General features: G+C 52.0%; 1 protein-coding gene across 1 annotated transcript in view; it reads left to right on the top strand.

Moving 5' to 3' along the window:
- Window positions 1–577: 577 nt before the first annotated feature.
- GRIK3 (glutamate ionotropic receptor kainate type subunit 3) overlaps window positions 578–27,858 on the top strand; it is an 85,231-nt gene continuing 57,950 nt past the window's right edge. The window contains exon 1 of the mRNA XM_065650387.1: window positions 578–692. Within this exon, the coding sequence (XP_065506459.1) occupies window positions 578–692 (115 nt within the window). The remainder of the gene's footprint in view (window positions 693–27,858) is intronic.

Genomic DNA, 27,858 nt, shown 5'->3' on the forward strand with positions numbered 1-27,858 from the left:
CCCGGTGGAGGGGCTGTCGGGGACATAGGGGACACCGGGTACCCCGGGATCCGCGGGACGGGGGGCCGTCGGGGCAGAGGGACCCCCGGGGCTGCCGGAACCCCCGGAGCCCCCGCGCCGCCGCTCCCCGGCCGCCTCCTGCCCCGCGCCCCGGGGGAGCGGGCGGGCACAGCGCGTCGGTGCCGGTGTGTGTCGGGGGTGTGTGTCGGTGTGTCAGCGTGTGTCGGTGTGTGTCAGTGTGTGAGGGTGTGTGAGGGTGTGCAGGCTCCACTCCGGGCTTTGCGCGAGCCGCGCGCATCAGCGGTAGGAGGGGACAGAGCCGCTCCTGCGGGCGCACCGGCACCGCTCCGCAGGTGCCGCCCGACCGGCACCGGCACCGCACGGCCCGGCGCGGCTCGGCTCGGCTCGGCGTGGCACGGCTCGGCTCGGCACGCGGGACGGGCCGGCGCGGCCGCACTAAGATGTGCCATGAGCGGTCCGGCCTCGGCGCCGACCGGCCGCTCCGCCTGAGCCCCGGGCAGCAGCCGCCCGCTCCCCCGCTGCCCCTGGGGCCGTAGGGCCCGCGCCCTCCCCAACGATGCCCCATCTCTGGCCGGCTCTCCGCGGCGTGCTCTGGGAATACTGGGCAGCGCTCCTGGTCGGCGGCTTCTGGGGCCAGTGCTCGCACGGGATGCCGCATGTCATCCGGATAGGTAAGGCCACCTGGCCCCGCGGGGCAAGGTCGGGGCGCGGTGCCGGGGCGGGGGTTGCGCTGCCCGAGGACGGGAAGGACGGTGCCCGCGGGCGCGGAGCGGTGCCGGGCGCGGTGCGGAGCTGTGTCCCGGGGCGCAGCGGTGCCGTGTCCCGCTGCGGAGCTGTGTCCCGGCACGGAGCGGTGCCGTGTCCCGGGGCGGAGCGGTGCCGTGCCGCTGCCACGGGGGTAGCGCGCCCGGTGCGAGCAGCCGCCCTGGGCACGGTGCGATGGGGGTGCTGGGCACGGTGCAAAGCGGAGACGGGGTGCTGAGCCCCCGGAGAGGGGAGATGCTGTACCCCCAGAGGGGGATGCTGTACCCCCGGAGAGGGGAATGCTGTACCCCCGGAGAGGGGGATGCTGTACCCCCGGAGAGGGGAATGCTGTACCCCCGGAGAGGGGGATGCTGTACCCCTGGAGAGGGGAGATGCTGTACCCCCGGAGAGGGGGATGCTGTACCCCTGGAGAGGGGAGATGCTGTACCCCCGGAGAGGGGAATGCTGTACCCCCGGAGAGGGGGATGCTGTACCCCTGGAGAGGGGGATGCTGTACCCCTGGAGAGGGGAGATGCTGTACCCCCGGAGAGGGGGGTGCTGTACCCCTGGAGAGGGGGGTGCCGAGCTCGCTGCTGGAAGGACTGCGGTGCCTGGTGCGAGTCGGGCTGCTCTGCCCCTGGAGAAGGGGATGATCTGCCCCCGGAGCGGGGGGCTGCGGTGCCCGGTGTGTAGCGGTGCGAGGAGAGGCGTTGAGCCTGCTGCAATGGGGGTGCTGTGCAGAGGGGCTCGGACCCCGGGCCAGCTGTGCCCAGCAGCCGGGAGAGGCAGCCGGGGGCCGTGGCACCGAGCCCTGCAGCCCGGAGGATGCCCGCGGGCTGGTTATGCTGCAGCCGCTGCTAAGGGCCAGGCGTGTTCTTTAAATTGCGGAGGTTGTGGGAAAAATTAATTTTTAATAATGTTACATAAAGTAATTGCACAGATAACAGCTTGGGAAAGAGTCCACAATCCTTCTTTTTCTAATTAAACAAGATACTTGTTTTAAGCATGTCAGTGAGAGAACGGTGCTGGTTTCCTGTTACATCCCATGTACTTTGCCATCGGTACACATTCTCAGGGATTTGCTGTCTGCCCAGTAAAAATTATAAGGACAGGTTTACTTGTCTTTGCAGGGACTGAATTCTAACCCAGAGAAACTAGTGAAAACAGAACAGATTTGTGAATATTTGGGAAAAAATGGGTTTTATTTATCCCAGTGCAACTGCACAGCAGCAATGTGAAAGGCAGTAAGAGGAAAATGCTGATCTGGAGGGGCAGCTGCTTTCCGAAGAGAAACGCTGTCACCTCCAGAACAGTTTCGAGCGACTGTGTGGCCCAGACCGTCTCACGGCCGATTCCTGCAGGGGGAACATCTGCTCTCCCCTGGACTTCTGTGGCCAGGCTCTCCAGGCAGATGCGGTCCTGTGCGTGTTGTAGTGCCAGAAATGCTGGTGGAAAAGGTTAATGGACCCGCCGCTGGGGCTGGGCCCTGGCGGCTGCTGAACTTTTGCTAGAGCCAAGCTGCTTGGTATGCTCAGCCACAGCCCGGAGCAGCTGGAAATGTTTTGCGCCACAGACACCCCCTCCCAGGAAAGCTCCCGGTGCTGCTGCCAGCAGGGAGGAGGTGTCCCCACTGTCCCCCCCCGGTCCGTCGCAGCCTGTCCCCAGCGAGAGCTCCGCAGCGCTGCGGCAGCGGTTCTCTTCCCAATGGGTCCCAGGGCACAGATCCCCACTGGAACCATTGGCTGTGTGCCGGGGGGGTCCTGCCGCAGCTGGGGTGTCCCCGGGGGGGGTCCTGCCCTGGCAGCTCCTCCTGCTTTGGCTTAGCAGCGGCGGGCCCGATCCTGCATGGGCTGCTGTGGTGGGCACTGGTGGGGTCCTGGCTGGGGGCGCTGGGTGGGGGTGCCCAGGCCCCCAGGTACAGCCCAACTCGGGGGAGCCATCCCAGCCCAGGAGCATCCCTGTGGTTCCGCGGATGTCCAGCCTCATGCCCATCGCCTCCCTGGTGCTGCACACGGGTTTTCTAGACGCAGAACGCGGGAGCGCTGCTGCGCGCCGCCGTGCCTTCCGCAGGAACGGCCTTGCTTTAATTGCTGAGAAACACCCCGACGTCCAGCACCTTGTTTAGCCTTTTCCTTGATCAGTAAAATAAGAAACCTAAAGATCAGAAAAAGGCTTCAAATAGGGCTGCAGGGAGATCGGTGTTCACCTTCGCTCTCTGCTAAAACTGGCATAATTTTGTCCTCTTTTTTTTCAGCCCACTGGAAAATTGCAGCTTTTACCCCCTGCATTAATTTGTGCAAAGCTGCCCTGGCTTTCAAGTAATTCTTTTAATTATTAGGTTATGCCAGGAAGTGCAGAACACTTAAATAAGTATTGTTTTAGAACTGAAAATCAAGCCAGAGAGAAAACAGGCACCTTCTCAAAGCTCTGTTATTTTCCTATGAAGCTGAATACTAAAATAAATACAGGGAGAGATATCTAAGAAAGGGAAGGAAAAGCCAAAAGCGCTCTTTCTCCCATGAGTAAAATATAAATATTTAATCTACACATCTAAACATAATCTACACATCTACAGGTACAAAGAAAATCTGTGCCTTATTGCTGGATTTTTTTTTTATTAAGTAGGAGTTTGCATCTGAAGCTTTTTCAACAGCTGTTCAATTATTATGCAATCTGTTAAATATTTGAAAATGCTGTATCAGAAAGATCTGCTGCAGGCTCAAGGTGCTTGATTCGGCCCCGAGCTTTTCTGGTACAAAGACAGATAACGGTGGCGGTGCGATGGAGTTACTCTGTGTTTACGCCCTGTGTGATGCTGCCATGGGATCACTGAGGTTACACCTGTTAGTAAGTGCTGCACCGAGCAGCTCAGTATTCCCAATATCGTGCCCCTCATACAGTAAAAGCAGCGAGTGCAAGATGATTAAGCTCCCATTGGCAGCCTATTTCTCTAACCTTTCTCCTAGATTAACGAGCAGTAGTAGCACCTTTCCCAGCGACAGGCGAGAGCCTGATGCCGTTTTGTGGAGCCCGGCGGCCCCGGTGCTGCCAAAGCCAGGGCTGACTGGGACCAGCGCCTGGTGTTCCGCAGCACACTGGTTTCCATCGCCGTGCTTTGCTGAAGCACCATCAGACACGACTCGGACCGATTATTTTGATGGATGACGTGCTAGTGAGATAGACGTGCAGATCAGATGGATGCCAACGGTTTGAGATTAGTAAGTAATTGTAAAAAATAGACCACGGGTGCCGTCAATCCAATTTTAGCCCTTGCGTTCGTTCATTAGTGGGTTTGTTTGTATTCCGGTGCTGCTGAGGAGATGATGCCAAAACCGCGGCCCCGCTGCCATCGCCGCCCTTGGGCAGCCCTGCTGGGAGGGCAGGGCAGTGGGGGCCGTGTCTGTCCCCCGGTGCTGGGGGTGACAGGAGGGTCCCCCCAAACCAGGTCCCCCCAAACTGGGCTGCACGCTCGCCTCGTCCCTCCTCTGTGCCGGGGGGGCTTTCAGCTCACGTTCTACCTTTCATAGGAATCACCTTCCTCTGTGCATTCTTGCTTTTATTCTGGTTTGTGGTTTGGTTTTATTTCGGTTGGGTTTTATTTTTTTTTTTTTTAATAAGGTTATATTCCCGCTGATATTTGTGGCAATAATTATACTTCAAGCATGTTTGACAGTCCCAGTCTTGTATCACTGAGGTTGCTGTGAACAGGATCAGGCTCCAGCTAAGCCTTTAAACAAATAGTCCTGCATGGAGGAATCCATCGGATTTTATTTCTTCTAGTCTGTTTCTAAGCTATGTTTGCCTAGAGAAGGAGTCAGGGCATCGATTGTTTGTATGATTTGCAAGTAACACAGAAAAGACAATCAAATTGGATTGGAGTCTGTGTGGAAAAAAAAAATCATTGATTATTTTATATAAATAAGCAGAACACAAATTCTGTGGATAATTATCCTCCTCTGTGTGATTGCCTTTTCTGAGGCTTATTATGCCTGTCTGGAATTTTATTTTGAAATCACCTTCCCACACTCTGCAAAGCAAGTTTTATTTTTAAAAACAAAGGCACAAGCAGGCTTTTGCAGGCTGGGGGGGGCGAGGGGGGGGATGCAGGGAGGGAACCCTCGGGACGGCAGCGCCAGGGAATTCCTGTCACCGCCAGCCTGGTGGCGAGTTTGGCATTGGATGGCAGTGGGGGGCAGAGGGGCCATTGGGGAATGATCCCCCAGCCCCCCAGTGCTCCCAGTGCTCCCAGTGCACGGTACCAGCAGCAGAGCTGGGCCGCCCCGGTGAACCCGCAGCGGCGGACGCCGCCTCATGCAGGGGTGCGAGATGAGAACCCCCCGCGCTCCCGGGGCCAAGCGCTGCTGCAGGATCTCGCTTTCTGCATTTTCACTGGCGCAGCAAAGCGGTATGTTTTGGTTTGTTGTGTTTTTCCTGTTTCTAAATCCCTCTGTTGCCTTTGTGGCTTCTCCTGCGTTTCCGCAGGTATTTCTGTGAGTATGCGCCCATTGCTCAAGCATTTAATGGTTGATAAAGTTACTTCAGGTCATGAGATGCTTTGTGTGTCAGGTAACGTGTTCCAGTAATTTCAGCGGGATGTAAGGGTGGCAGTGTAAATTGTTTGGTGGTAAATTAATTCTGAATACATTTGAATAACAATGTTACCTCTTCATCGCAGAATAGTCTAATTATTTGATCTTGGCATCCTCTCGAGAACTTCATACAGGAAATCAAGATCAAACCACAGACCAGAAGAAAAGCAGACCCTCATTCCTCTCAGGGGCAGGAGCACCGCCAAAATAGACAGACGCACTTGGTGCTGGTGGCCTTAGAGCGGGGACGTCCCGATGGGCAGCAGCACGTCCACCCCTGGGGTTAAAGGCAGCGGATTCTGCTGGGTGGGGAAGGAGCTTGTGTGGACTATGTGTGCAGGGACAGACAGACGGCTCTACCTGCGCCGGGGACACGGTGACAAGGTGCTCTGTGTGCAGGGACAGACAGACGGCCCTGCCTGTGCTGGGGACACGGTGACGAGCTGCTCTGTGTGCAGGGACAGACAGACGGCCTTGCCTGTGCTGGGGACACGGTGACGAGCTGCTCTGTGTGCAGGGACAGACAGACGGCCCTGCCTGTGCTGGGGACACGGTGACGAGTTGCTCTGTGTGCAGGGACAGACAGACGGCCCTGCCTGTGCTGGGGACACGGTGACGAGCTGCTCTGTGTGCAGGGACAGACAGACGGCTCTACCGGCGCCGGGGACACGGTGATGACCCCCCTGCTCCTGCTGCGCCGCGACCTCGGGCTTTGTCACCAGCAGCTGCAAACCCACTGCTACCACTTCGAACTCCATCGCTTCATCTCTGGATGGTTTTCTCGAAGAAACTAAACAGAGGTGGATATTATGGGAAGATTTCTGTAAAGCCTTCACGCCGCAGCCATGCACAGAGCAATGCTATAAGTAACTCAGTCTCCAGCAAAGTTGGGTCTTTCCTGTCCCGCTCCATGAAGCGCTCCCTTGGCACAGATCGGCAGCGTCAGTACATCAGCGATCGCACGCGAACCGCAGCGTTTCCCTGTGTGCCGTGGGACGCTGGCCGGGGCGGCAGCTCGGCAGAGGGCACTGCTCTGCTCCACGGCCGCCCAGCGCTGCTCCCCGCAGCTTCCAGCTCTGCCAGAACAGCCACGATGTTGGAGTCTCTCATGGCGACACAATATCAAAGAAAACCCGACACTGCACAGTCTGTTTGTAGCAAGCATTAAGCCTTGTAATCCAATGTATTGCGTTTCCGTGCAATCTCCTTTCCCTCATTTTGGCTAGAGGTTTAATGTGATGATGTCTAAACTCCTTTTTTTCTTTGCATACTTAGAAGACAGGCTGGTGGAAGTCTCTGGGTAAGGCAGATAACGAGTTGAAAGCACCAGAACTCAACGGGCGAGGGAGGGGAGAGGGAAATGTTGGAGAGGAGCTGAGGGCTGAACGGGAGGATGAAACCTGCGCTGTGGCGATGCTGCCAAAGGGAACTGATGTGAAGTGAGAAGAGCCGCTTGTCTTAAAGCTGGGAAACCTGAACTGCTGGGACTGCAGATGTTTGCAGTGACTGTGGGGCATCCCAGCGCTCCACCCGTGAATTCTGGGGGCTCAGGTGCCCCTCAGAGACTCCAGCTTGTGCCTAAACGCACAAATAGGGATGTGACTGCTCTGGTATTGCTGGGAAGGAAGATAATCAGGAAAATGCCGGTTGGGTTGCAAACACCGCTGGGGAGAGCTGTGGGGTACCCGGGTGCCAGAGGCAACTCCGGGTATCACACCCCAGCTCCCAGGCTCTGCAGTGGTTTGGGGAGCGGGGCTGTGTTTGGTTTGCAGCTGTGATTTGCAGCTGTGATTTGCAGCTGTCATCTGCTCCTCCTGCCTGTGCCCTTTGGATTTACCCCGACAGAAACTGATGCACCAATGACTCACTCACCTGGAGAAAAAGCCCCCAGGCTGCGTGTTTTTTCCCTGAATACAGCCTGGCCTTTTGCTCAAGCCCCACTAAGTCTGAAGAGTACACCAAAATAAAGAGTATTTGCACCTCGGATTAGGAGTTTAGTCTGTGTAGTTACTGAGTCAGAGAAACATCCCTGTCCACGCAAGTTTTTAAGCAGACAAATAAAGCAGCTAATATCAAAGGAACGAAACAAAGACTTAAGCTTTCAGACGAATTATTGAATTCGGGCCTTGCACTTTGCTCATCCCTCTGGAAACCGGGCACCCAGGGATCCCCCCTAAGGGATACCCAGACTCGCAGGTACTACAGCACTAAGCACATTACGAAGGCTTTTGAGACAGATTGATTTCAATTAGCCTTCCATCCTTGACACCTGCAAGCCGCAGCTTCGGGAGCACTTGTTAGTGCCACTGCAGCAGGTCCGGTTGTGACGGCTGCTCACGTGTCCAATAAGGACCGGGAAGAGGCCACTGGATGCTCATTAGCTTATAATGACATTTGATTGCTACAGCACGTCCTTTGTTCAAACTGGGGACTGGGAGGTGACCAGAGCAGCTCTTTGAACTCACCAGCACCCAGGTGAACAGGAACATAAACTGTTCTTAAAATAACAGAGCTGGTGCTGGAAAATCCAAATTCGATTAAAGATGTGGAAGAGGGTGGTGAGAGAACCAGCGCCGGCTGTGGGCGGCTTTCCCCCGCTTTAATGAATAGATGGCTGTCATCTCTTAGTTATCTCCCAGGATGAAACAGTAAATAAAATCTGGTATAACCCACAAATTTAGCTGAGTTACGGCTGGCTATCAGGACTGAAGTGTTAGACTTGCTGGTTAGTTTTGCAGTGAATTCCAAGCACTCAGTGATTTTCAGTTCCTGCCCAGGCACCCGGGCGGGGGGTTCCCTGGCTGCAGCAGTTCTGTGTTAGAAACGGGGCTGATTTTGTTACCGATGCAGCAAACGGTCCCAGCACACGCTTAGCGGAGAACCCGAGAACAGATTTTGGCAGGAAGGCCAGAGCGGGGTTTAATCTGGGAACCGCACGGCCCCACGACACCGCAGCGGCCAAACGGAGCTGCTCTGCGGAGAGCTGGCCCCTACGTCACCAGAGAAGAACAACACGTGTGTCTGTACCGCCACGGTGTCTGGAGCCTGAAACAAAGGTGGCTGTTTTCACTGCCGTCTAAATAAAAGGTTTTCTTCAAGCACACAGGTGCTACTCGGTCTGAATCACTCCGATTCATGCCTCGCTGGAGGGGAATTATTAATCTGTCATATTCTGCACAAGGGTGGCTGGCATATATTTTTGAGTAAAAATTAGAGCAGATCAAGACCGTTCCCTAACGCTTTCTATAACCATTTGCATTTTTCTATACACGAAGGAGTTGTGCCAGTGTGTCAGGACTGCTGCTGTTTGGGCGGCATCAACAGGGTCTGGATGCTCCGCGTTGGACAATGACAGACAAAGCATCCCTGACGAGCTCGGCATCAGCTGCGCTCTCCTTGCCGTCTTTGCCTTCCACTGCACAGCGCGGTTTCTTGGGCAAGAAGGCGGTTTCCAGAGAATTCATGTATCAGCCTCCTGGGGCAGTGTCAGACCCGCAGGACACGCAGTAAATAACATCTGGCAGCAGTTTCAGTCACTGCCAACACCTGACTTGGAGCAGTCACTGTTTTCTGTGTTGAGAGTCATAGGAACATTACGGCATCAGGATGTGACCTGGAGACTTATAGAACTAACTCAGCTCGGGAATATCATAGTCATAACTTGCAGAAATATTTATATTCTTTCCTCCGGATTCCTACTACAGAAGTTTATCACAGGCCGTTTCAAATGCTTTTCCCAAGAGAAAGCATCTAGCCATTACATATTTCCATTCTAAAGCATGTCTGTTAGCTGAGCTTTTGCTGTTATTTATTAATACTGCTATAAGACATTTCTATGACATGCTTCGCCTGAGTTCTTTCAAAGCCTCTGACTTTATCTAGTTCCCGCTCCTCTCTTTTGCAAGCAGAAGTTCAGCTCGCTACCCAGAAAGAAACAGGAGACAAAGCCCAGAAAACCTGCCGGCCTGATCTGCAGAGGGACATGGAGGTGGATGGTTTCTTGCGGTCCTGGATATTCCATTTTTCATTTCCATTTCCCTTTGTTCTTTCGCTCCAGCCCCCGCGATGTTCTCGCTCCCCTGCACAGCCCGTCGCTTGGGTGTCTGCTGAGCCTGGTGGTGCCGGGCAGGTCCCTCCCTCAGTGCGCCCCAGCTGCTGGTGCTCCCTGTCCCCGTCCCTGTCCCCATCCCCATCCCTGTCCCCATCCCCATCCCTGTCCCCGTCCCTGTCCCTGTCCCCATCCCTGTCCCCATCCCCGTTCCTGTCCCCACCCCCATCCCCATCCCTGTCCCCGTCCCCATCCCCGTCTCCATCCCCATCCCCGTCTCCATCCCCATCCCTGTCCCCGTCCCCATCCCCGTCTCCATCCCCATCCCCGTCTCCATCCCCATCCCCGTCTCCATCCCCATCCCCGTTCCTGTCCCCATCCCCATCCCCATCCCTGTCCCCGTCCCCATCCCCGTCCCCATCCCCATCCCCGTCTCCATCCCCATCCCCGTCTCCATCCCCATCCCTGTCCCCGTCCCCATCCCCATCCCCGTCCCCATCCCCATCCCTGTCCCAGACCCCATCTCTGTCCCCATCTCCGTCCCAGTCCCCATCCCTGTCCCCATCTCTGTCCCCATCCCCATCCCTGTCCCAGTCCCCATCCCTGTCCCCATCTCCGTCCCCATCCCCATCCCCGCCCCTGTCCCCATCCCTGTCCCCATCCCCGCCCCTGTCCCTGTCCCTGTCCCCATCCCCATCCCTGTCCCTGTCCCCGGGCGGGCTGGAACCACCTTCGTTCGCAGTCCCGGAGCAGCCGCGCCAGGACGGTCCCTGCTCCACAGCTCTGGGCAGGGCCCTGGTCCCCCTGCACACCAAACAAGCTGTTGTTCCTTTACAGCACCATTAACCTCAAAAGTATGAGCTGCTGCTTTGCCTATGTGAGACAGATTTATAATATTTCCTCTTCTTTAACACTGGATTCTCAGTGCAGACAGCAATTTATTGAATAATCAATTTCCTTATCTATGTAATACATTGAAGTGATCCATCAACGCCAGATAATCAATCCAGCTCGGGGTTTTAAGTGTGTAAGAGTGTATGTGTATGTATTTGTATATATCTTCTCATCCTGTATCATTGTCAGGCCAAATAACGTCTCCCTTTCCGTGCTGCTTTTTCAGTGACTTTTGTTTATGGTGTAGAAAAGAAAATCACGACATTATATTACACCTTGTAAGTTTTACGGTACTTGAGAGGTTTATGCGGTATGAATGTAAAGGGCAATGCAATAATGCAAAGGGCAGTGAGACATTTTTAAGCGCAGAAGGATCCACACGGAGCTGCAGAGATAAATCTGGGCGGATAATCATCCCACCGAGTCTCTGCTGTTTATGAGAGAAGACGACATTCACTGCAAATCACGCCTCAGGTCACTTTTGCCCTGCTCTCTGGCTCTGCTTTGCATTACAGGCTGTTTGAATGGTTCTTAATGGCCTTTAGGACCCGGGCCCCAAGGGCTGACCTAGAGAATTAACCATGGGAAGAACTAAAAGGAGTTCAAATTACCAAGTCTGGAGCTTACAGATAGTTCAGGTGAGGAAGAAGAGCCTGAGTCCGAAGTCTCCCCTGCCGAGTTTGCTCCGTCTGAGCTGGGCAGAAACTGCCCGAGAACAGGGCTGGACCTGCAGCAACGCAACGGTCCCTCCCAAGAGAGAAACTTCACCGCATCTTGCTGCTCTTAGACTTCTTAAACAATTGAGCAGTGAATCCTCAAACGTGAATATTCAGAATCCAGCATCTGTAATTAGCAGCAGAACTGGAGACAAAATGTCATTACTTTTTGAGGTCAAGATAAGTTTTATACATAGGTCACTGTTCCATGTGCTTCATTCAAAATCCAATTTGTTTTGTGGGCTTACGGACGGCGGAAACACTTATTATTATGCTATCTCCACATGTCCAGTACTTTCTGTTGCAGGAAAAGATCTTCCCTTAATTACTTTCAGTTTTAACTGTCTGGCACAGAGACAGGATTTTCCCGACGTGAACCATCTCATCAGCAGTTGAAAACTGAACTGGAGACTGGAAGTCTGGAGATGGGGCAGAGCCCGGGGGGTTCCCAGGGCCGTGGCAGCTCGTGTCCCATTGCAGCGATGGCACCCACCCCACAAGGAGCTCCCAAACCCACCGTTTGCAAACCCGGGGAGTGAAGAAGCCGCAGGAAACGCCCCCCCGAGTCCTCGTCCCTCTCCCCTGCACCCCAGTTCTGCACCGGAGCTCCTGCACCTTCTGCAGCTCCAGATGCCATCACTAGGCAATTTTTTTTTGCAGTAATGCTATTACCATTTTAAGCTGAAACAGGGACCTGTAAAAAGGAGGTTCTTGGTTTAAATTTCTGCTCTATAAAATCTTAAAGATCTCTTCTTCCTTTATAGGGAAAGAAAACCATTTTCTTCCTCATTTTATGCACTTTTCTTCTTACGAATTTTTATTTCTGCAAGATCAGTTTTTGTCATCTTTACTTAGAAGATATTCAAAATGAGTCCTTGGCTGTTTAGCTTCAGGGTGATATCTAGGCTTGGCTCATAATATTTGAATGGAAACAGGATCTTTAGTTTCTTTTCCTGTTCATGCACATCATGGGGAAAGGGTTACCCAGAAAGCCTGGTACATGATCTTCGATAAGCCAGGAACATTTTTTAAAACATAGAGCTTGTCTTTGCACAGATTATCAGCTTCACTTAAGATTAAAGTTATAAATAAAAGTGTCGAATATAAACAATCCGCCGCTCTTCCAGCAGCTACTGCCGGTCCGAGGGGGGTTTCAATAGACAAGACCGACTTTATACACGTGCCCGTCTATTTATACACTGATCAGTAGTAAGACAGCTATACCCATATTTACTCAATGTCCTTACACTTTAATGCGTGGTGCTTTTTTGAGGAAAAACACAAAATATTTTGTCTGCAGTGTCACTTCATGCATTAAGTGTGGCAATTTCAGTTGCTGGATCCCTTTCCTCCAATTAGAGGGAGAGCAATGGCACACTAACGAACAAAACCTGGCCTCATTTGCATATCCTTATCTTTACATTATCAATCCGCATTTAGCTTTAGTACTTTTTGGAGGCAATTCTAACCTAGTTAACTTTCACTCTCTTTCCTTCTCTCTTACTCCAAGGATCCCCCACACAACGTGACCACATAGACCAGCCACAAGCCACCCCAGGGTCCCATCGTGGTCAGGTTAACCTGGCAGATGTGGCCACGAGCCACCCCAGGGTCCCACCGTGGTCAGGTTAACCTGGCAGATGTGGCCACGAGCCACCCCAGGGTCCCACTATGGTCAGGTTAACCTGGCAGATGTGGCCACGAGCCACCCCAGGGTCCCACTATGGTCAGGTTAACCTGGCAGATGTGGCCACGAGCCACCCCAGGGTCCCATCGTGGTCGGGTTAACCTGGCAGATGTGGCCACGAGCCACCCCAGGGTCCCACTGTGGTCAGGTTAACCTGGCAGATGTGGCCACGAGCCACCCCAGGGTCCCATCGTGGTCAGGTTAACCTGGCAGATGTGGCCATGAGCCACCCCAGGGTCCCACTGTGGTCAGGTTAACCTGGCAGATGTGGCCACGAGCCACCCCAGGGTCCCACCGTGGTCAGGTTAACCTGGCAGATGTGGCCACGAGCCACCCCAGGGTCCCATCGTGGTCCGGTTACCCCAGCAGATGCCACCTGCCCCGTGGTTGTGCCCAAGCCATCGCCCACGTCCCCAGTCTCCTTCCTGGGGACTCTGAACCTCACTCCTCACCCGCTGGCCTCACAAGTGCGGGGAAGAAATCAACACAGTTTAAATCTTGAGCAAGCTGTACTTTCTCCTGTTTTAAGAAAAAACTGGCATTCACAGCCTTCCTCAGCAGCTGGTCGGGATTTTTGCTCGTTGCCAGTGCTTGGAAACAGAACACGCTGCGTGTTCCTTCTTTCCCAAAGAAGCTGCGAGGTGCCACCAGCCCTGGTGACAGCGCGGGGCACAGCGGCTGAGAGCCCGGCAATGACCCTGCCCCTGCCCCGGAGATGCTCCCCCAACCTGGTGACCGTCTATATTTAGTCCTGGCCCAGGAGTCTGATCTATATTTTGTGACTGCATTATTAAGGTCATTCTTCGTGGTTACATGACTCCTTGTGCTTTGTGAGTGTTTGTGGGGAAACCTACTTCCATATGAATTATGAAAGTTTATGCCAACGGGACTGTAATTCGTAAATTGTTATGACAGCAGCATTTTGAAAGGAAACACAGAGAAACCAGGGTAATAAAACTTGCCATTAAGGGAGTGGACTTGTGAGTCCTGGAAAGAATTCTTGTCCAAGGATTATTTATGATCATCACACACCAAAATGTGTTTTTGCATTTTTATTGCTAGCAAATTACTTGTAAACCCACTAGGGAGCTAATGATTTTTCCTTCGCGGCCATGCTGCTTCACTTTGGTTTTTTAGATATACATTTTTGTGACCAGTTAAGCCATCGTTTTTGATTTATAATAACAATAATTATTTCTAAATAGCCTGGGTGTTAGAGGGTTAACCATTCTTTGATTCCAGCTGACAAAAACTACCTGACAGTGATGGATTTCAAAGGGAGGGTGGCTGATGGGGCCTGGGCAGGTTTTCCTCGGCATCGCTTTAACGGTGCTAACCAGCTCTAATGGGGAGCACGGATTATTTATGTTCTTCAGCAGCTTCTCATTAATTTTACAGTGCACTTGCTTGAAGATTCCTGATTTTTTGGCTTCTTCATTAGTGTTACCTGTTCAGCAGTGCAGAATGACTTCAGAAAGGAGCGTTTGGATTCAGATTCCATCACTGCCCTTGTCCCTGTCAAGTTCCTGTCCCCATCCCTGTCCCTGTCCCCATCCCTGTCCCTGTCCGGTCCCTGTCCCCATCCCTGTCCCCGTCCCTGTCCCTGTCCCCATCCCTGCCCCTGTCCCTGTCTGGTTCCTGCCTCTGTCCCCATCCCCGTCCCTGTCCCCATCCCTGCCCCTGTCCCCATCCCCGTCCCTGTCCCCATCCCCATCCCTGCTCCCACCCTCCCGAGGTGCCTCCTCTCCACGTCCTCTCCTCCGAGCGTCACTCGGTGCCGCGGGTGCCGGTTCCCGAACAGCAGCAGTTTACCCGATTACTCCTCGGAGACGCTGATAATTCATTGTAGGAACAACGGCTGCAGAGAGCAGCGGGAAGTGCAAGATCAGCCTTAATATGAAGGTTAAGTGAGTCCTAAATTATTCACTGCCATGGTGACCGGGGTGATTACACCTCGCTCCTGATGTGCTGTCTTAGACAGACCCTCCTGGCACAAGCCAGGCGAGAGCTGCCTGCCTGGTCACAGCGTGGGGACAAGCCACCGATTGTCCCTCCCGGAGCCCGTCACCCCCATCTGGGACTCCCTGCACACAAGCAGCAAAGGGATGGAAACATTTGGTAGATTTTGCAGATCGTGGGACATTTATATGTTCATTACCAATGTCCGTGACAAAAAAGCATCACACGACTAACTGCACTTTTGATCGTAATAAAGCCATTTGTTAGAGCCACGATTCCTTTACAGATTTTCAAAGCCTTATTTTTAGAAAAGTGTTTTTTGATCTTTCGTTAGCTCCTGTTCTTCTCTGCCACAGACTCCCCGCGTGGCTTTGAACAAATGACTTTGCTCTTCTGTGCCTTAATGCTGTTCTTGTAAAATCAGGCTAGGCGCTGCCCCTGCTCCTCGGAGCCGTTGCAATGGTGAGGGTTTGAAGGACTGCGACACGTGGATGTAAACAGCCCACATTGCTGCACCAAGGCAGAGCAAATAGGTATGAACAGGCACAACCCCGTTTAACTAGTGAAATAGTGAGATTACAACCCAGGGCGCTCTGACTGGAGTCGTTCTGAAAAACACGAGTATCCTAAATATGCTTAACTGCTTACTTAATGTAGATTTTAAAAGTTATTTATTGAAATTTAACAACTGTTTACTCAATATAGGACTGTAAAGCCTTAAAAACATACTCTTAATAACCCCTTGGTATTTAACTAATGTACAATAGCGTGTGCTATTACATCCCAATTAAACCCCTATTTGAGACACTTAATTAAAAAGGAGGCTATAAGCAGCTCCCGACCATTTGGCTCCCCAGCCAGATCCATACGATGAAGGATTCTGTGCGAGTCGATGCCAAAGGCAAAGGAGGGTGCAGCGGGGCTGGGAGGAGGAGGAGGGACTGAGGAGGGATGAAGGTGCTGGAAGGAGCTGGAAGGCGCTGGAAGGAGCTGGAAGGAGCTGAAGGAGCTGGAAGGAGCTGGAAGGTGCTGGAAGGTGCGGGAAGGAGCTGGAAGGAGCTGGAAGGAGCTGGAAGGTGCGGGAAGGAGCTGGAAGGTGCTGAAGGAGCTGGAAGGTGCTAGAAGGTGCTGGAAGGAGCTGGAAGGTGCGGGAAGGTGCTGAAGGAGCTGGAAGGTGCTGAAGGAGCTGGAAGGAGCTGGAAGGAGCTGGAAGGTGCTGAAGGAGCTGGAAGGTGCTGAAGGAGCTGGAAGGTGCTAGAAGGTGCTGGAAGGAGCTGGAAGGTGCTGGAAGGAGCTGAAGGAGCTGGAAGGTGCTGCTGCCATGGGAGCAGCTCCCTCCCCGTCCGGACACTTTGCTGCCGGGGGCGGCGGAGCCTGGGGGCTGCGGGAGCGGGGAAGGACGAAGGACACGGACACTTTGTGCTGCTGGACGCCGGTGCTCTTGGGGATGGAAACGCTCCTGGGCCGCTCAGATCGAGGGTCCTGGGCAGGAGCAGGAGCTGCTACCAGCAGCTCTGGCTTTATGGCAGCCACGGGAACGCCTCGGCCACTCCTCTGCAGGAGACACCACCAGCTTCGCGGCCCCTTTGGGCCACAAGTCCTGGTGCGAAGGAGCGGCCTCCAAGGTGCCCCGAGGCCGCGATGTCGTGTGAGGTTTTGGGAACCCGGGCGCTCCGCAGCTCTGCCCTGGTCTCTTCTGCCGTCAGGGGTTGTGACACTGGCAACCAGTGACACGGCTGTGTCATTATCCAGCCCGCGCCAGGCTGTCAGAGCCCTCAGGACACCCGTCTGATGACAGCTGCTCGCCATCCAGCCGAGCACTTCTCCCTGCCTCTCTTTAAAAAAAATAATAATCCAAGCTCCCTTTAATTCAAGCATGTTTGAAATAGGAAGTGACAATAGCTTTGTGCTGGCTCCACAGCATGATGTGATGGTAATTTGTATAAGTGATTTTTTTTGCTTTTAATTGTCGGCTTGAGATTCAAAACTGAGGAATACGGGGACCCCACGAGGCATGCTTGACTGTTTCAAGGATGAAGTTTGTTTATTCAGGTGCTTAAATATAGCTGTTAATTGTGCAAAAATAAAAGGCGGGATAAGAGATTGGCACCCAGGAGCCTCAGGTCAGGCCGCAGCTCTGACAGAGACCCTGGGCAGCCCCAGGCAAAATGCTTGAGGAAAATACTGTTCCCATTTGCATCTGGTGGACAGGATGCAAGGGACAGCAAATGAGAGCAAACGAGAGCAAACGAGAGCAAACGAGAGCAAATGAGAGCAAATGCTCCACGGGCAGCACGGCCACCTCTGCTGCCCCGGCCACCGGCCGGGTCCCCGCAGTGTCACCGCGGAGCAAACCAAATGGATTTACAGCCGCGGTGTCATTTCTCCCAGCGAGAATTGATGCCCTTGCTTCCTTTTGTAGGCAGATAAAATAAGTACAGAGAGATCTGGGATGTGGCAGCTCTCTGGGTTTTGCAGAGGATTTCGAGGCAAGCTGTGGTTTATGAGCAGCCCATTAACACAGTGCACACTATGTGTCATAAAAAATCCCATTTTCCCCATTTCGGCTCTACAGTTGTATTTCATTTGCGGCCTAAATCTCCTAAGAGGCTCAGCGGAGGTTTTGGCAGGGAATGGTCCCTGTCCCGGGCGCGGTGACCGAGGCAGCCGCATCCCGGCAATGGGGCCGGGCGATGCGGGAGCGAAATTCAGGGAAGCGCCCGTCCCGGAGGGGTCTGTGCTCCGGGGACCTGGGTCAGGGGAGAACAGACGCTTCCGACTGAAAGGGAGATGTGAACATCCACTCCCTTTTTGTTGTTGTTGTTCCAGCTCCTTTAAAATAATGTTTAGACTTCACGTATTGCTAATTACACACACTGGTGCTGTGTGGTATTTCATGCCAGGCAGTGACGGATGCTCTATAATCTTACATAAAAGAGAGCACGTTTGTTTTGTAAGGCTAACTGCACACAATCTGTTATTGTATAATGCTGAGCACTTTGAGGATTGGTGCCTTTCAGCGTTGAGCATAAAAGCCAGGCCTCCCCGACAATAACCTTCATTAATCAGGCTTCCCAAGTCTGCAAGCACCGGGGACCACGACGTCTTCTTTGTGCGTCAAAGGACGACACTTTGAAAAACCTCCCACCGATCTGCCGTTCTTTCCTTTTTCTTTATTTGGTTTAAATGGGAAAATACCCTCCCAGTACAACTACCGTCATTTGAGTTGGGTCTCCGCACATTTTTTTAGACTAATAGACAGCTTAAAGCGGGGGAAGGAAAAGCAGCTGCAACTCTAACTTCGCTTAAAGAGGATCCAGCTTCTTTTGTTTTTCACAAGAGCTGTTGAGTGTTTGGAGCTTTAAAAAACACGGCCACTTATTCAGGCTGCTAAAACATAGACTTAGGTGTTTCGAGGGCTTTCGAGAGATGTAGAAGCAGGAGTGAAGGTCACAGCGAGCTCTGCCAAACTGCCGCAAACTCCCGCGGGAACCGAAATCCTGGTGCTTCGGCTCGAGTTTTCCAAGCGCCTGAGTCCCTCGCGGGTTCGCAGACACATCCCAACCCCCCCGCTCCCCCGGCAGGCGAAAATCACGACACGCAGGATCAGATGGTGTCTGAGCAACTCTGAAAGTTGCTGGGAACAGCTATCTCAGGCCAACACAATCAACGTAATTTTAGCTTTAATTGCTAAATATTGCTGTAGAAAGAACAGTCGCCTTCCTGCTCCGAGTCTCCACAGTTGCTCTCCCAGGTTTCAAGACGCAGTGAAAGTTTTTGGGTTGTTTTTTTTTTCTTTTTTTTTTGCACTGTACGTTTCAAATGCTTCATTGTCAAACTGGTTAAAAGCCCTTATTTATAAAATGTGTGCGTCTCTTTCAGCTTAACTGAAAAGGCATTAAAATAACTGCAGCTGTGGAAAGAATAATTACAGCGAGATTTTGTCAAGGACTCTCTTGTCTGATGTTGCCATCTGTGACATGGTGAATGCAAAGATCATTTTAAACATAGGCCGTTAATGGAGAGAATAATTTGAGAGCTTTAGATATTTATGATAAATTATTTAACTTTATTGTTTGGTTTTATGGCCTCAATATTCCATGTAGCGAGGAACTCTGCATTTCGTGTTGTTCTGCACTTTGATTTCACTTTGTGACGAAAAGTACACTGCAGTAAAAGCAGCACTTCACACGTTTCAGAAATGTTTCAAGGAGACATCATATTAATCAGATTATTTTCATGCTCTTCAATATCATCCTTGATGCCTTATAAAAAATTCTTTAGAGAAAGATCTTGTTATCGACCAGGTGTTAATAGTCAGTCCTTCAAGCATGGGCAGTGACAGGGGCCTGTAAACACCACATTTTCGCATTAATTTTCTCCCGTCTCTTAGAATATTGTTTTCGAGACTCCCACTAAGAGGACATTGCTGCATTATTTCCTTCAACAACCCCCTAACTGCCAAATTAAGAACAGACTGTCGCACTGGAAATGAGTAATTGGCTGCCGGAGACACGGGAAAAGGAGACTTGGCTTTACTGACAGGCGCTGCTCTGTAAACAGGGCTCGTGAGCAGCGAAGTCGAGTGTGCTCGTTAATCGAATTAGGGCAGGAGTGGCCGTGGGGCCGGTCCCTGAACCTCCAGCTCCCGCCGCCCGTCCTGCCCGTCCCGCAGCTCCAGGCTGAGCAACCCGCTCCACGGAGGTGTCTCCAGGAGGGCACTGAGTTTGGACGGGGGTTTCCCCGGTGCAGAGCCATGTCCTTGCAGCTGCTGTTCCTCGCTGTAGCTCCTTTCCATAAAAAAAACCTCAAAAACCAAAAAGCTTTTAATGGGCGGTCTGGGGGCTGGTTCTGCTGACGGAGGACGAGGTTTGCTCCTCCTGGAAACTTAACGTGGCTCCATCTGACGCGCATCTTGCAGCACGTCCTTAACCTCCCCTAACGCGCAGCACGTGCGTCCCCGTCCCTCCCCGCTCCTGCGGCGTTGCCACGAGCCCCAGCACACCCGAGACGGCCCAGCAGGAGGATTCTGTCGGATGTGAACTTTTCAGCGGAATCGAGATCATCTTTCTGACAGCTGAAGGCCGCGGCTGCACTGCAGCCCTTGGCAGCCACCTTGGGAGTGTGCAAAATGTAAATGGGAAGGGACAAGAATCCGCCCGTTTGTTCTTACTGAAGAGCCTCTTCCCACCCAGCCTGCCCTCTGCCTCCTGCGGCTCCGCAGCTGCTCAACATCTGGATCTCTTTCTGGCTCGCTAATGGGCTCTGCCTGTGCTGCCGGCACCGCAGCCGGGGGCACGGCCGCTGGGCTCACAGCGCTGCCCTGCACGTCAACACTTGTCTCCGAGAGACGAGAGGCGGGTGCATCTGGAAACCCCCTTGAGAGCTGAGATGCTGCAGGAGGTGGGCAGGGGAAGGTCGGCAGCACCGGCCGTGGGACCAACCCCACCAGGCACCCAGCCTTAGTGCAGCTAACGGGGAAACGCCGTCGCTGGGGACTTACTACAGGGTGAACTAAACTGGGAACAAACGTGTGGGTGATGGACTAGCAGGGGAGAAGCCAGGTAACATTAATTTCCACGGCAGCCCCGGGGCGATGCCGTTTGCCCTCAGCCGTGCGGGTGCACAGGAGCCTTCGGCAGGTTCTGCTGCTCAGGCTGTGCAGGAGCCTCTGCCACGTTTGGCTCGGTCTTTCACATCGCAGCACCTAAAATCAGCCAGCCAGCTCCACCCCGCAGCATCTGAGCACCTCACTTTAGAGAAGCCAACTCGCAAATGTTTGAGAGCACCTGAAGAAATATTTACAGAACAGCGTTTGCAAACCCCTGGAAGTTTGACACTGCCAGGTGCTCCTTTGTTTGAAGGAAAAGTGAGTTTGTGTACGCAGGTGGTTTACACTGTTGAGTAAATTTGGGTAATTTGTTTGTTGCTGGTAACTCGCATCGCAAAACAAAGCAGCTCTCGGCCAGCCCCTCCTCGCTTTGCACAAGATACCAGTGGCTCTTTTCGACACGACGCTGCTCAAAGGTCTGTCTTATAGGAAGAGCCTTTCTCTAGAGATCACAGCCGCCCGGCCCACGGGTCCCTTTGAGCACAGGATCCCTTTGTCCATGCATTTCCTTTCTCTGTACATAAAGGTACAGACGGCTGGTCCCTGGAGGCAGCCACGCAACGTTTCGAGGGCACATGTGTGTCTGGGTGTGTGTGTGAGCACACACATGTCTGGGAAAGAAGCAAGAAGTAACAAAACCTCCAGACTTAGTGCTGGCTTTGGTGTTGATTTTTCAGCAATTTTTCAGCTCAGTAAACTGCAGTGCGAAGGTGTATAGATAGATCTTTGTGCATGTGGCAGCCAATGTGCGTCTGACGGTTATGAAGCTCCTTCACCAAGGTCCTTGGACCTGAAGAGCAGATCCTCAGAAAAAGCTTTTGCTCTGCCGCTCGCAGCGGTGCAGCGTGGCCGCGCGGGGGCTGCTGACGCAGACACGGGAGACACTTAATAATTTAAGATACCTTCTCTGAATGTGACTTTGTGGCTGAAAATAAGGGGAAACGGGGTGGTAAGACAGCTCTCAAACACGCATCGAAACGCCACCTGGCCAAAGTGCCAGCTCTGCACTAAACCCACCCAAAACTGTCCCCACTGTGTCCCCCCGCGCACGGACCCCGACCCGGCGCTACCCCCAGGTCACAGACCCCCCGCCAGCAGAAACTCGGGCTCGCTGGCCCGGTTACAAACAAAAACAGGCAGGAAAAGGCCCTGCGCTTGCTCAGAAGCTGGAAGTCCTCTTGGCTTCTTGGTTTCTCTTCCTCTAGCTATCATAGCTGTTAACTCAAATTAACATTCATAATGCCAAATCTATTGGAACATGCCTTCCAGACTCACAGACATTTCTGTTATGGCCAGGATTAATCACAAGGGATAATTAGAGTATTAAATGAAATAATTATAACATTATGACTCTAATAACCAAATTCATGGATATTAGCTTCTGAGAAAAGACAAATATGGGAATGAGAGAAGTTTTGATGGGTGCCTCTGGCTGCATTTCTTTTTCTTTGCATTTTTCCATTAGAAATGCCCAAACATCTGCCACAGTGAGACAAGTCGCCTTAAAGCGAGGAGGCAAAGCAGCTTCTGAGCCACAGCGGCCGGTCCAGCAAAGGGACATCCTCGCAGCCAACAAGTTTTTGGGGCATCCTCGCAGCCAACAAGTTCTTTGCACCGCTGATGTACGCCCAGTCTCTCACCAATATTCTACAGAGGAATAAATGAATTCATGAAAGGATTATGCAATTGCAAATGTTTAAAAATACCGAGTACGTACATTTATGTAAGCCTACACAGCAGCGTCTCGCAGCCGCGGATCTGCACGAAGCGCTGCTGGGAAAGCAAACGCCGGCACTGGCCGCGATTCTGCACGCACAGGCAGCGCGTTAAAAATGCAATGAAATTTCAAATACGCAGACCAAGCAGCTTCTTCTTTTCAGCAAGAAATATTAATTCTGGATAATAAATTAGGATTTTTATCATCTCATTCCTCTGTGATTTAGAGTACAGCCAAATTTGTATTAATATTGAGTATTTCCTCTATCAAGCGACAAAAGAGAGAGCTCCTTTTGGTTCCTGTGATCTGTGGAAGGGATCATCTCAGTGTGAACTATTACTATGCCGTACTCCACGTACAACCTCGTATCTCCAATTGCAGTCTATGTGTACTAGCCTAAGTTTTATTATCACCCTGTGTGTATGTGCCACTCTGGAGCCCGCTGCATGGAGAATACATCACACCACTTTAATTTCTGAATTTCTCCACAGGATTAAATGATTAGAATTCTTTTGCGTAGTTCTGACAAAGCAGTCAAAATCCAGTTGCAAATGCTATGTTGTTTATCGATAGCTCCATAATACAGGCGAGGTGGGTTGCCAGACAGCTGCATTTCCTGGCATTTAAAAAGAATTCACTGTAATGTATTGTAATGCATTAGCATAATAATTGGTAAGCATTCGCAGATGAATAGTTTACTGACTGATAGATTTTGTACAGAAACTGTGAAGGTTACATGGAGGGTGAAAACATTTCACTGTGTCAATGAACATACTTAATTTTTCTGGAAGTGCTATTTAAATTGTGCAGTGCTGGGACATTAGCATAACAAAGCCATAATGCACCAGTTTGTGCCGGACCGGGGAGCGCGGCCCCGCGGTGGCTTCGCCAGGAAACCCCCCAGAAGGTGATTCAGACCCCCCGGACCCACCGCTGGTGGGGACACGTTGCTGGTGGGGACACGTTGCTGGTGGGGACACGTCCACGCTCCTGGGGACAGGGACCCGCTGAGGGACACAACGTCACCTCCCATCGGGATGTCTTGGCAAGGCTTGAATTCACTCCCCGCTTTTCTCTGGGTCTCCCGAGCGCTTCGGCATTAACAGACGTCACCTGGGGCCCCTTGAGAAATGCACCACAGCTCTGAATTATTTAGACCCTTCGGCTTCTGCCTCTGTCTTGTCTTCCCCTCGTTTTACAGCAGACTGTCAGGATGACAACTTCGCAATTAACTTAGAGAAAACCAAAAAGCTAATCGGAAGGGACAGAGCTGGATCTTTTGGACAGACAGTTTTTGAAAAGCATTTTAAGTCAGATTTTTGCTTGCCGTTATATATGTTAACTCCATTATCATTTGGAATAAGTTGGGGCAAACAGATGTGAGGAGGAATGAGCTATTCCAGCATACGAGCAGACAGAGCTTTGATCTCCACTGTCCCCACAGGGAAGATCAGGCACACGCAGCCTTTGCCTGCTGAGGGATCCCAGATTGCTCTACCACAGTCACCATTCATCTCCACATTAGGAATATGTTTAAAAAAAAAAATCAAAGGAGCTTTTTGCCCAGGTGACAAAGTAAAAATACTTCCTTTCAGCACAAGCATTTGACCTCCAGTTTCTACCAAATGTTCATATTTTAAGTGTTTCAAGATTTCATCTGAAAGCCTCATGAACAGCAAACTCTGGAGTATGGTTCAATGCATTTCTTCCAGGAATGATGGAAAGATGAATTGAACCTCATTTACAGAGATCTTTTAATCTTCCTGACATTTGTGGCTCTCACTTTTCCTTCTCAGAAAGTTCTTATGGCATAAAGAGGGTAGATGCAAACAGGATTTGTATTTAACTTCAAAATTTGCCATCAACAAGACGCCCTTCTGTAGATTTTTAAAACCACCCTATAACACGAAACACATGGGACGTAAATTATGGATTAAGAAAATCTTCCTACAGGTAAGAATACTTAAGTGGTGGAAGAGTTTCCTTATTTAAGAACAGGGATATTTAGAACTGTGGCAAAAGCAATGGGCCGATGAGGAGTCCGCAGACAGGCAGACAGACCCTGCGGCCACTGCCATCCTCACCCAGACCCTTCCCACCGTCCCTCCAGAGGCACAGCAAACAGCTAAACAGCTCTTGCTCTTGTTATTTTAACTGTGAACGCCCGTTCCCGACGAGCTGCACGCAAACCTGACCCGTTTGACTCTCTCCAGCTGATTGGTAACGGGGAAACAGAAGCGCGATTTATAGTAACAGATTTCTTCCTACTTTACAGTTGCAATGTGTTTCATTAACGCTTCCGCAGCAATTTGCACTATTAGGGACATGTTTGCTTCCAGTAAGAAGAGAGAAAATATAACAAAGTGGATATAACAATGGGGTGACGGCCATGGCGCAGAGCTCCGCAAACACGGGGCTCCAGCCGCTGAGCTGGGAAACACCAATTCCCTTGTTCTTTCTTGCACAGGCCAATTCCCCTGTCTGCAGTATAACACTGCCATTCCTTCAGATTTCTGCTTTTTCCCCGCTTACGATTTCATGACATGTTTAAGGCGAGGGCAGAAGGGAGCACGTTCCCCAAACGCTCTCCGGGGGACTGTCCCGCGTCCCGTTGCTCAGCAGACCCGGCTCCGTCGCACGTCACCAAAGCAGCACCAGAGACACCTCGGGCTCCTTGTGCTAAACGGAGATTTCTCAGGAGTCCGGAGCTTTCAGACAACAGCACCAGGAACCGCGCCAGGACCTCGACAGGCTCAGCGCCCTCCGCAGCATAAGGCTGCGCTGTAAATAAATATACTTAATGCCACACATGGAATTTCAAGAGCATAGTCCTCACTGAGAAAGCACGTCATATTGGGAGATGTTTTGTGAACTAACCACTGCCATTGTTCCTGAACGGAAGGCATGAAATGAGCTCCCGAGGAAGCAAAACGATGAAGGGAACTGGAGCATCTCCCGTCTGGGTCTGCGGATGCTCCGGGGGGACCGGGGCGTCCTCACGGGACAGGCAGTCCCAGCGCAGCTCCGGGGCTCGCCGTTTGCTTGAGAATAGCTGTAAAACGCTGGATTTATTAGCTGAGGAATGAGGGACAAAAGCGGAGGAGCCGGAGGAGCCGCTTGGGGAGCGCCCGGTGCTGCTCTGGGCAGAGGTTTTGCTCCTCGGCTGCCGGGAGGATGATGATGCCCGTGGCTCGGGATGCACTACGGCTACTGCAACTTCAAAGGGCGAAACGCCCCGACACCAAACACTCATTACATTTTACTTCTGCTTCTTTAAAGGAAATCTATTATTTATCTCTGTTCTGATCTATTTAATAATTAGCATGAAAGAGAAATCTAGCAGCAGATGGGGACATTCCTGGGGAAAATTTCAGTGCTGAATATTTCATTATGTACAAATGTAACTTTCAGCCCTTTGCTTCAGACAGAATGTAGCTTGCAGACAATGTGGGAGGCTGCAATATTTTTCTTCATGCTATTTGTTTAAAAAATAAATCGCACTTTATTAAAAACACAAGTTTTTAAGTAGTCCTGAGGACCACGTTAAAATCCATGTTATTAACATCTTCATGTTTTACTCCAGAAAAAAACTCCTACAAGTGCAGATGGTGCCAGCCCCTCGGTAACGCAGACAGAATCCTGGGCACAGCTGCGGTGGGTTTGCCCACAACAGCAGCACTGTCTCCTCTTGTGAAATCCCAGGGATTTCAGAAGAGCTTGGCAACTCTGCTCATTTTAAACATGAAATTCCTAGTATTTTGCATTCAGATTAAGGCGGTACCGGCTCCCGGCTGCAGACAAACCCCCAGGACGGCCCCGTTTCGGTCCCCACCGCGCGCGGTACCGTCTGGGGATGCCCAAGTGCCCTCGGCATCGAGAAAATCCCAGAAACCAACAGCACGGCGGCACCTTGTAAAGCTGCACCCTGGTGTTAGATGCTTTGCGTGCGCAACACACGAGGCTGCCCCCATATATATTGGGTAATAAACGCCCCTTTGGTAGAAGGAGACAGTATTTCATTGCAAAAGTAAAATATAATAACAGAGGAAAGTGCTATCTCAGCTCGCTGCATAAACAGCTAAAATAAGCAATATGTAGGCATATCATTTGGAACACAGATTAATAATTTCTGTTCTGAGTAGTGGTAGCTGGCCTGATTTACTGTGGTGATGGTATTATGGCCCCAGACTTTATTGTCCTTTAAATTATATGGCAGTCTATACAGGAGGCAGACAGGGATCTAAATCAAGTATTATTGCCTGTAAATTTGGAAACAAATAGTAGTTTTCCCCCCTTTAAATCACTGAGTTTGTGTGTTTTATAAGGTGAACGCTATGACTTTTTATGTGACCGAAGTTTTTGTTTCCCTGCTTCGCCTTTTCCAGCCCGCGGAGTCCAAGGAGTTGTGCTGCTCCGGGATCTCTGTGTAAAGGGGATGTTTTCATCCGAGCCAACGTCCCGTGGCTGCCTCGGGACAGCCGGAGCCGCTGTTCACTGCACAGAGAAGCAACTTTTGCACACATGTGTATTGAAGTTAACTTGGCAAGGAGCAGCCACTGCGTGCAGCACCGGGAAAGCTCTTTTCCCATGGGCAGGGTGGAAATCCAGGGCTCCCAGTGCTTGGGGACACACAGCCCCGCAGGAGCACCCGCCGGGGCAGGGACCACGGGCACGTTCTCCCTCCCGCCCTCGTGCAACCAAGCGACCGATGTCGCCGGGAGGACTGAATGGGGGTTTAGAAACCTTCTAAGCTGGTCTTTATTCTTCACGTCTTCCGAGGGAAGGGACAGCTGCTGGTCCTTCAGCCACTTGCTATGGGGGGCCGGTGACTTTTCTGCCGCCTGTGAGGTCCAGTGTTCAGCAGGTAATTGAAAAGCTGATGAGAGGAGCTGTCATTCCCCAACAGCTCTGCTCACCTGGCTGCTGAATCGCAATTCATTTCCAGGCAGCAGCGTGCTGTTTATGTTTCTGTCATCTGATACCTGAGCGTCTGGATCAGACTCTTTATTTTTGCCTTGCCCTTTGTACCGCTCGGTGTGTTTGCAGTCTCTCTGTCTCTTTGCTGCTTTGATGCCACCGTGCGTGCAGCTCGTGCCGCCTACGCCGGGGCCTGGAACAGAGGGAGGGCGGCTCCGAGAGCTGCTGAGATGAAAGAGCAGAGAGCACCTGTGGCAGAGCCGCGCTCGCTGCTCTGGGTACAACGGGGACGCTCCCGACGCGCGGGGACGGGAACAGTGAGGGGGCTCCCACATCAAACGGGAAGAGGGATTCACAAACAGAGCAAACGAGATCTGGGCTGCAAAAAGCTTCTGATGTAAATAGCTGAGAAAGATAAGGGAAGGGAAGGAGCGGGAGCCTTGCGGTGCAGAGGGAGGAAAGCGCAGCGGGAGTATACGGCATGTATTAGAAGGGGGGTGGTCAGTAGGTCAGAGAGGTTCTCCTGCCCCTCTGCTCTGCCCTGGTGAGGCCGCATCTGGAATATTGTGTCCAGTTCTGGGCCCCTCAGTTCAAGGACAGGGAACTGCTGGAGAGAGTCCAGCGCAGCCACGAAGATGCTGCAGGGAGTGGAGCATCTCCCGTGTGAGGAAAGGCTGAGGAGCTGGGGCTCTGAGCTGGAGAAGAGGAGACTGAGGGGTGACCTCATTCATGGTTATAAATAATATAAAGGGTGAGTGCCAGGAGGATGGAGCCAGGCTTTTCTCAGTGACAACCAATGACAGGACAAGGGGCAATGGGTGCAAACTGGAACACAGGAGGCTCCACTTAAATATGAGAAGAAACTTCTTCATGGTGAGGGTGCCAGAGCCTGGCCCAGGCTGCCCAGGGAGGTTGTGGAGTCTCCTTCTCTGCAGACATTCCAACCCGCCTGGAC

Source organism: Caloenas nicobarica, chromosome 23, assembly GCF_036013445.1.
Source record: "Caloenas nicobarica isolate bCalNic1 chromosome 23, bCalNic1.hap1, whole genome shotgun sequence".
Taxonomy (NCBI): Eukaryota; Metazoa; Chordata; class Aves; order Columbiformes; family Columbidae; genus Caloenas; species Caloenas nicobarica.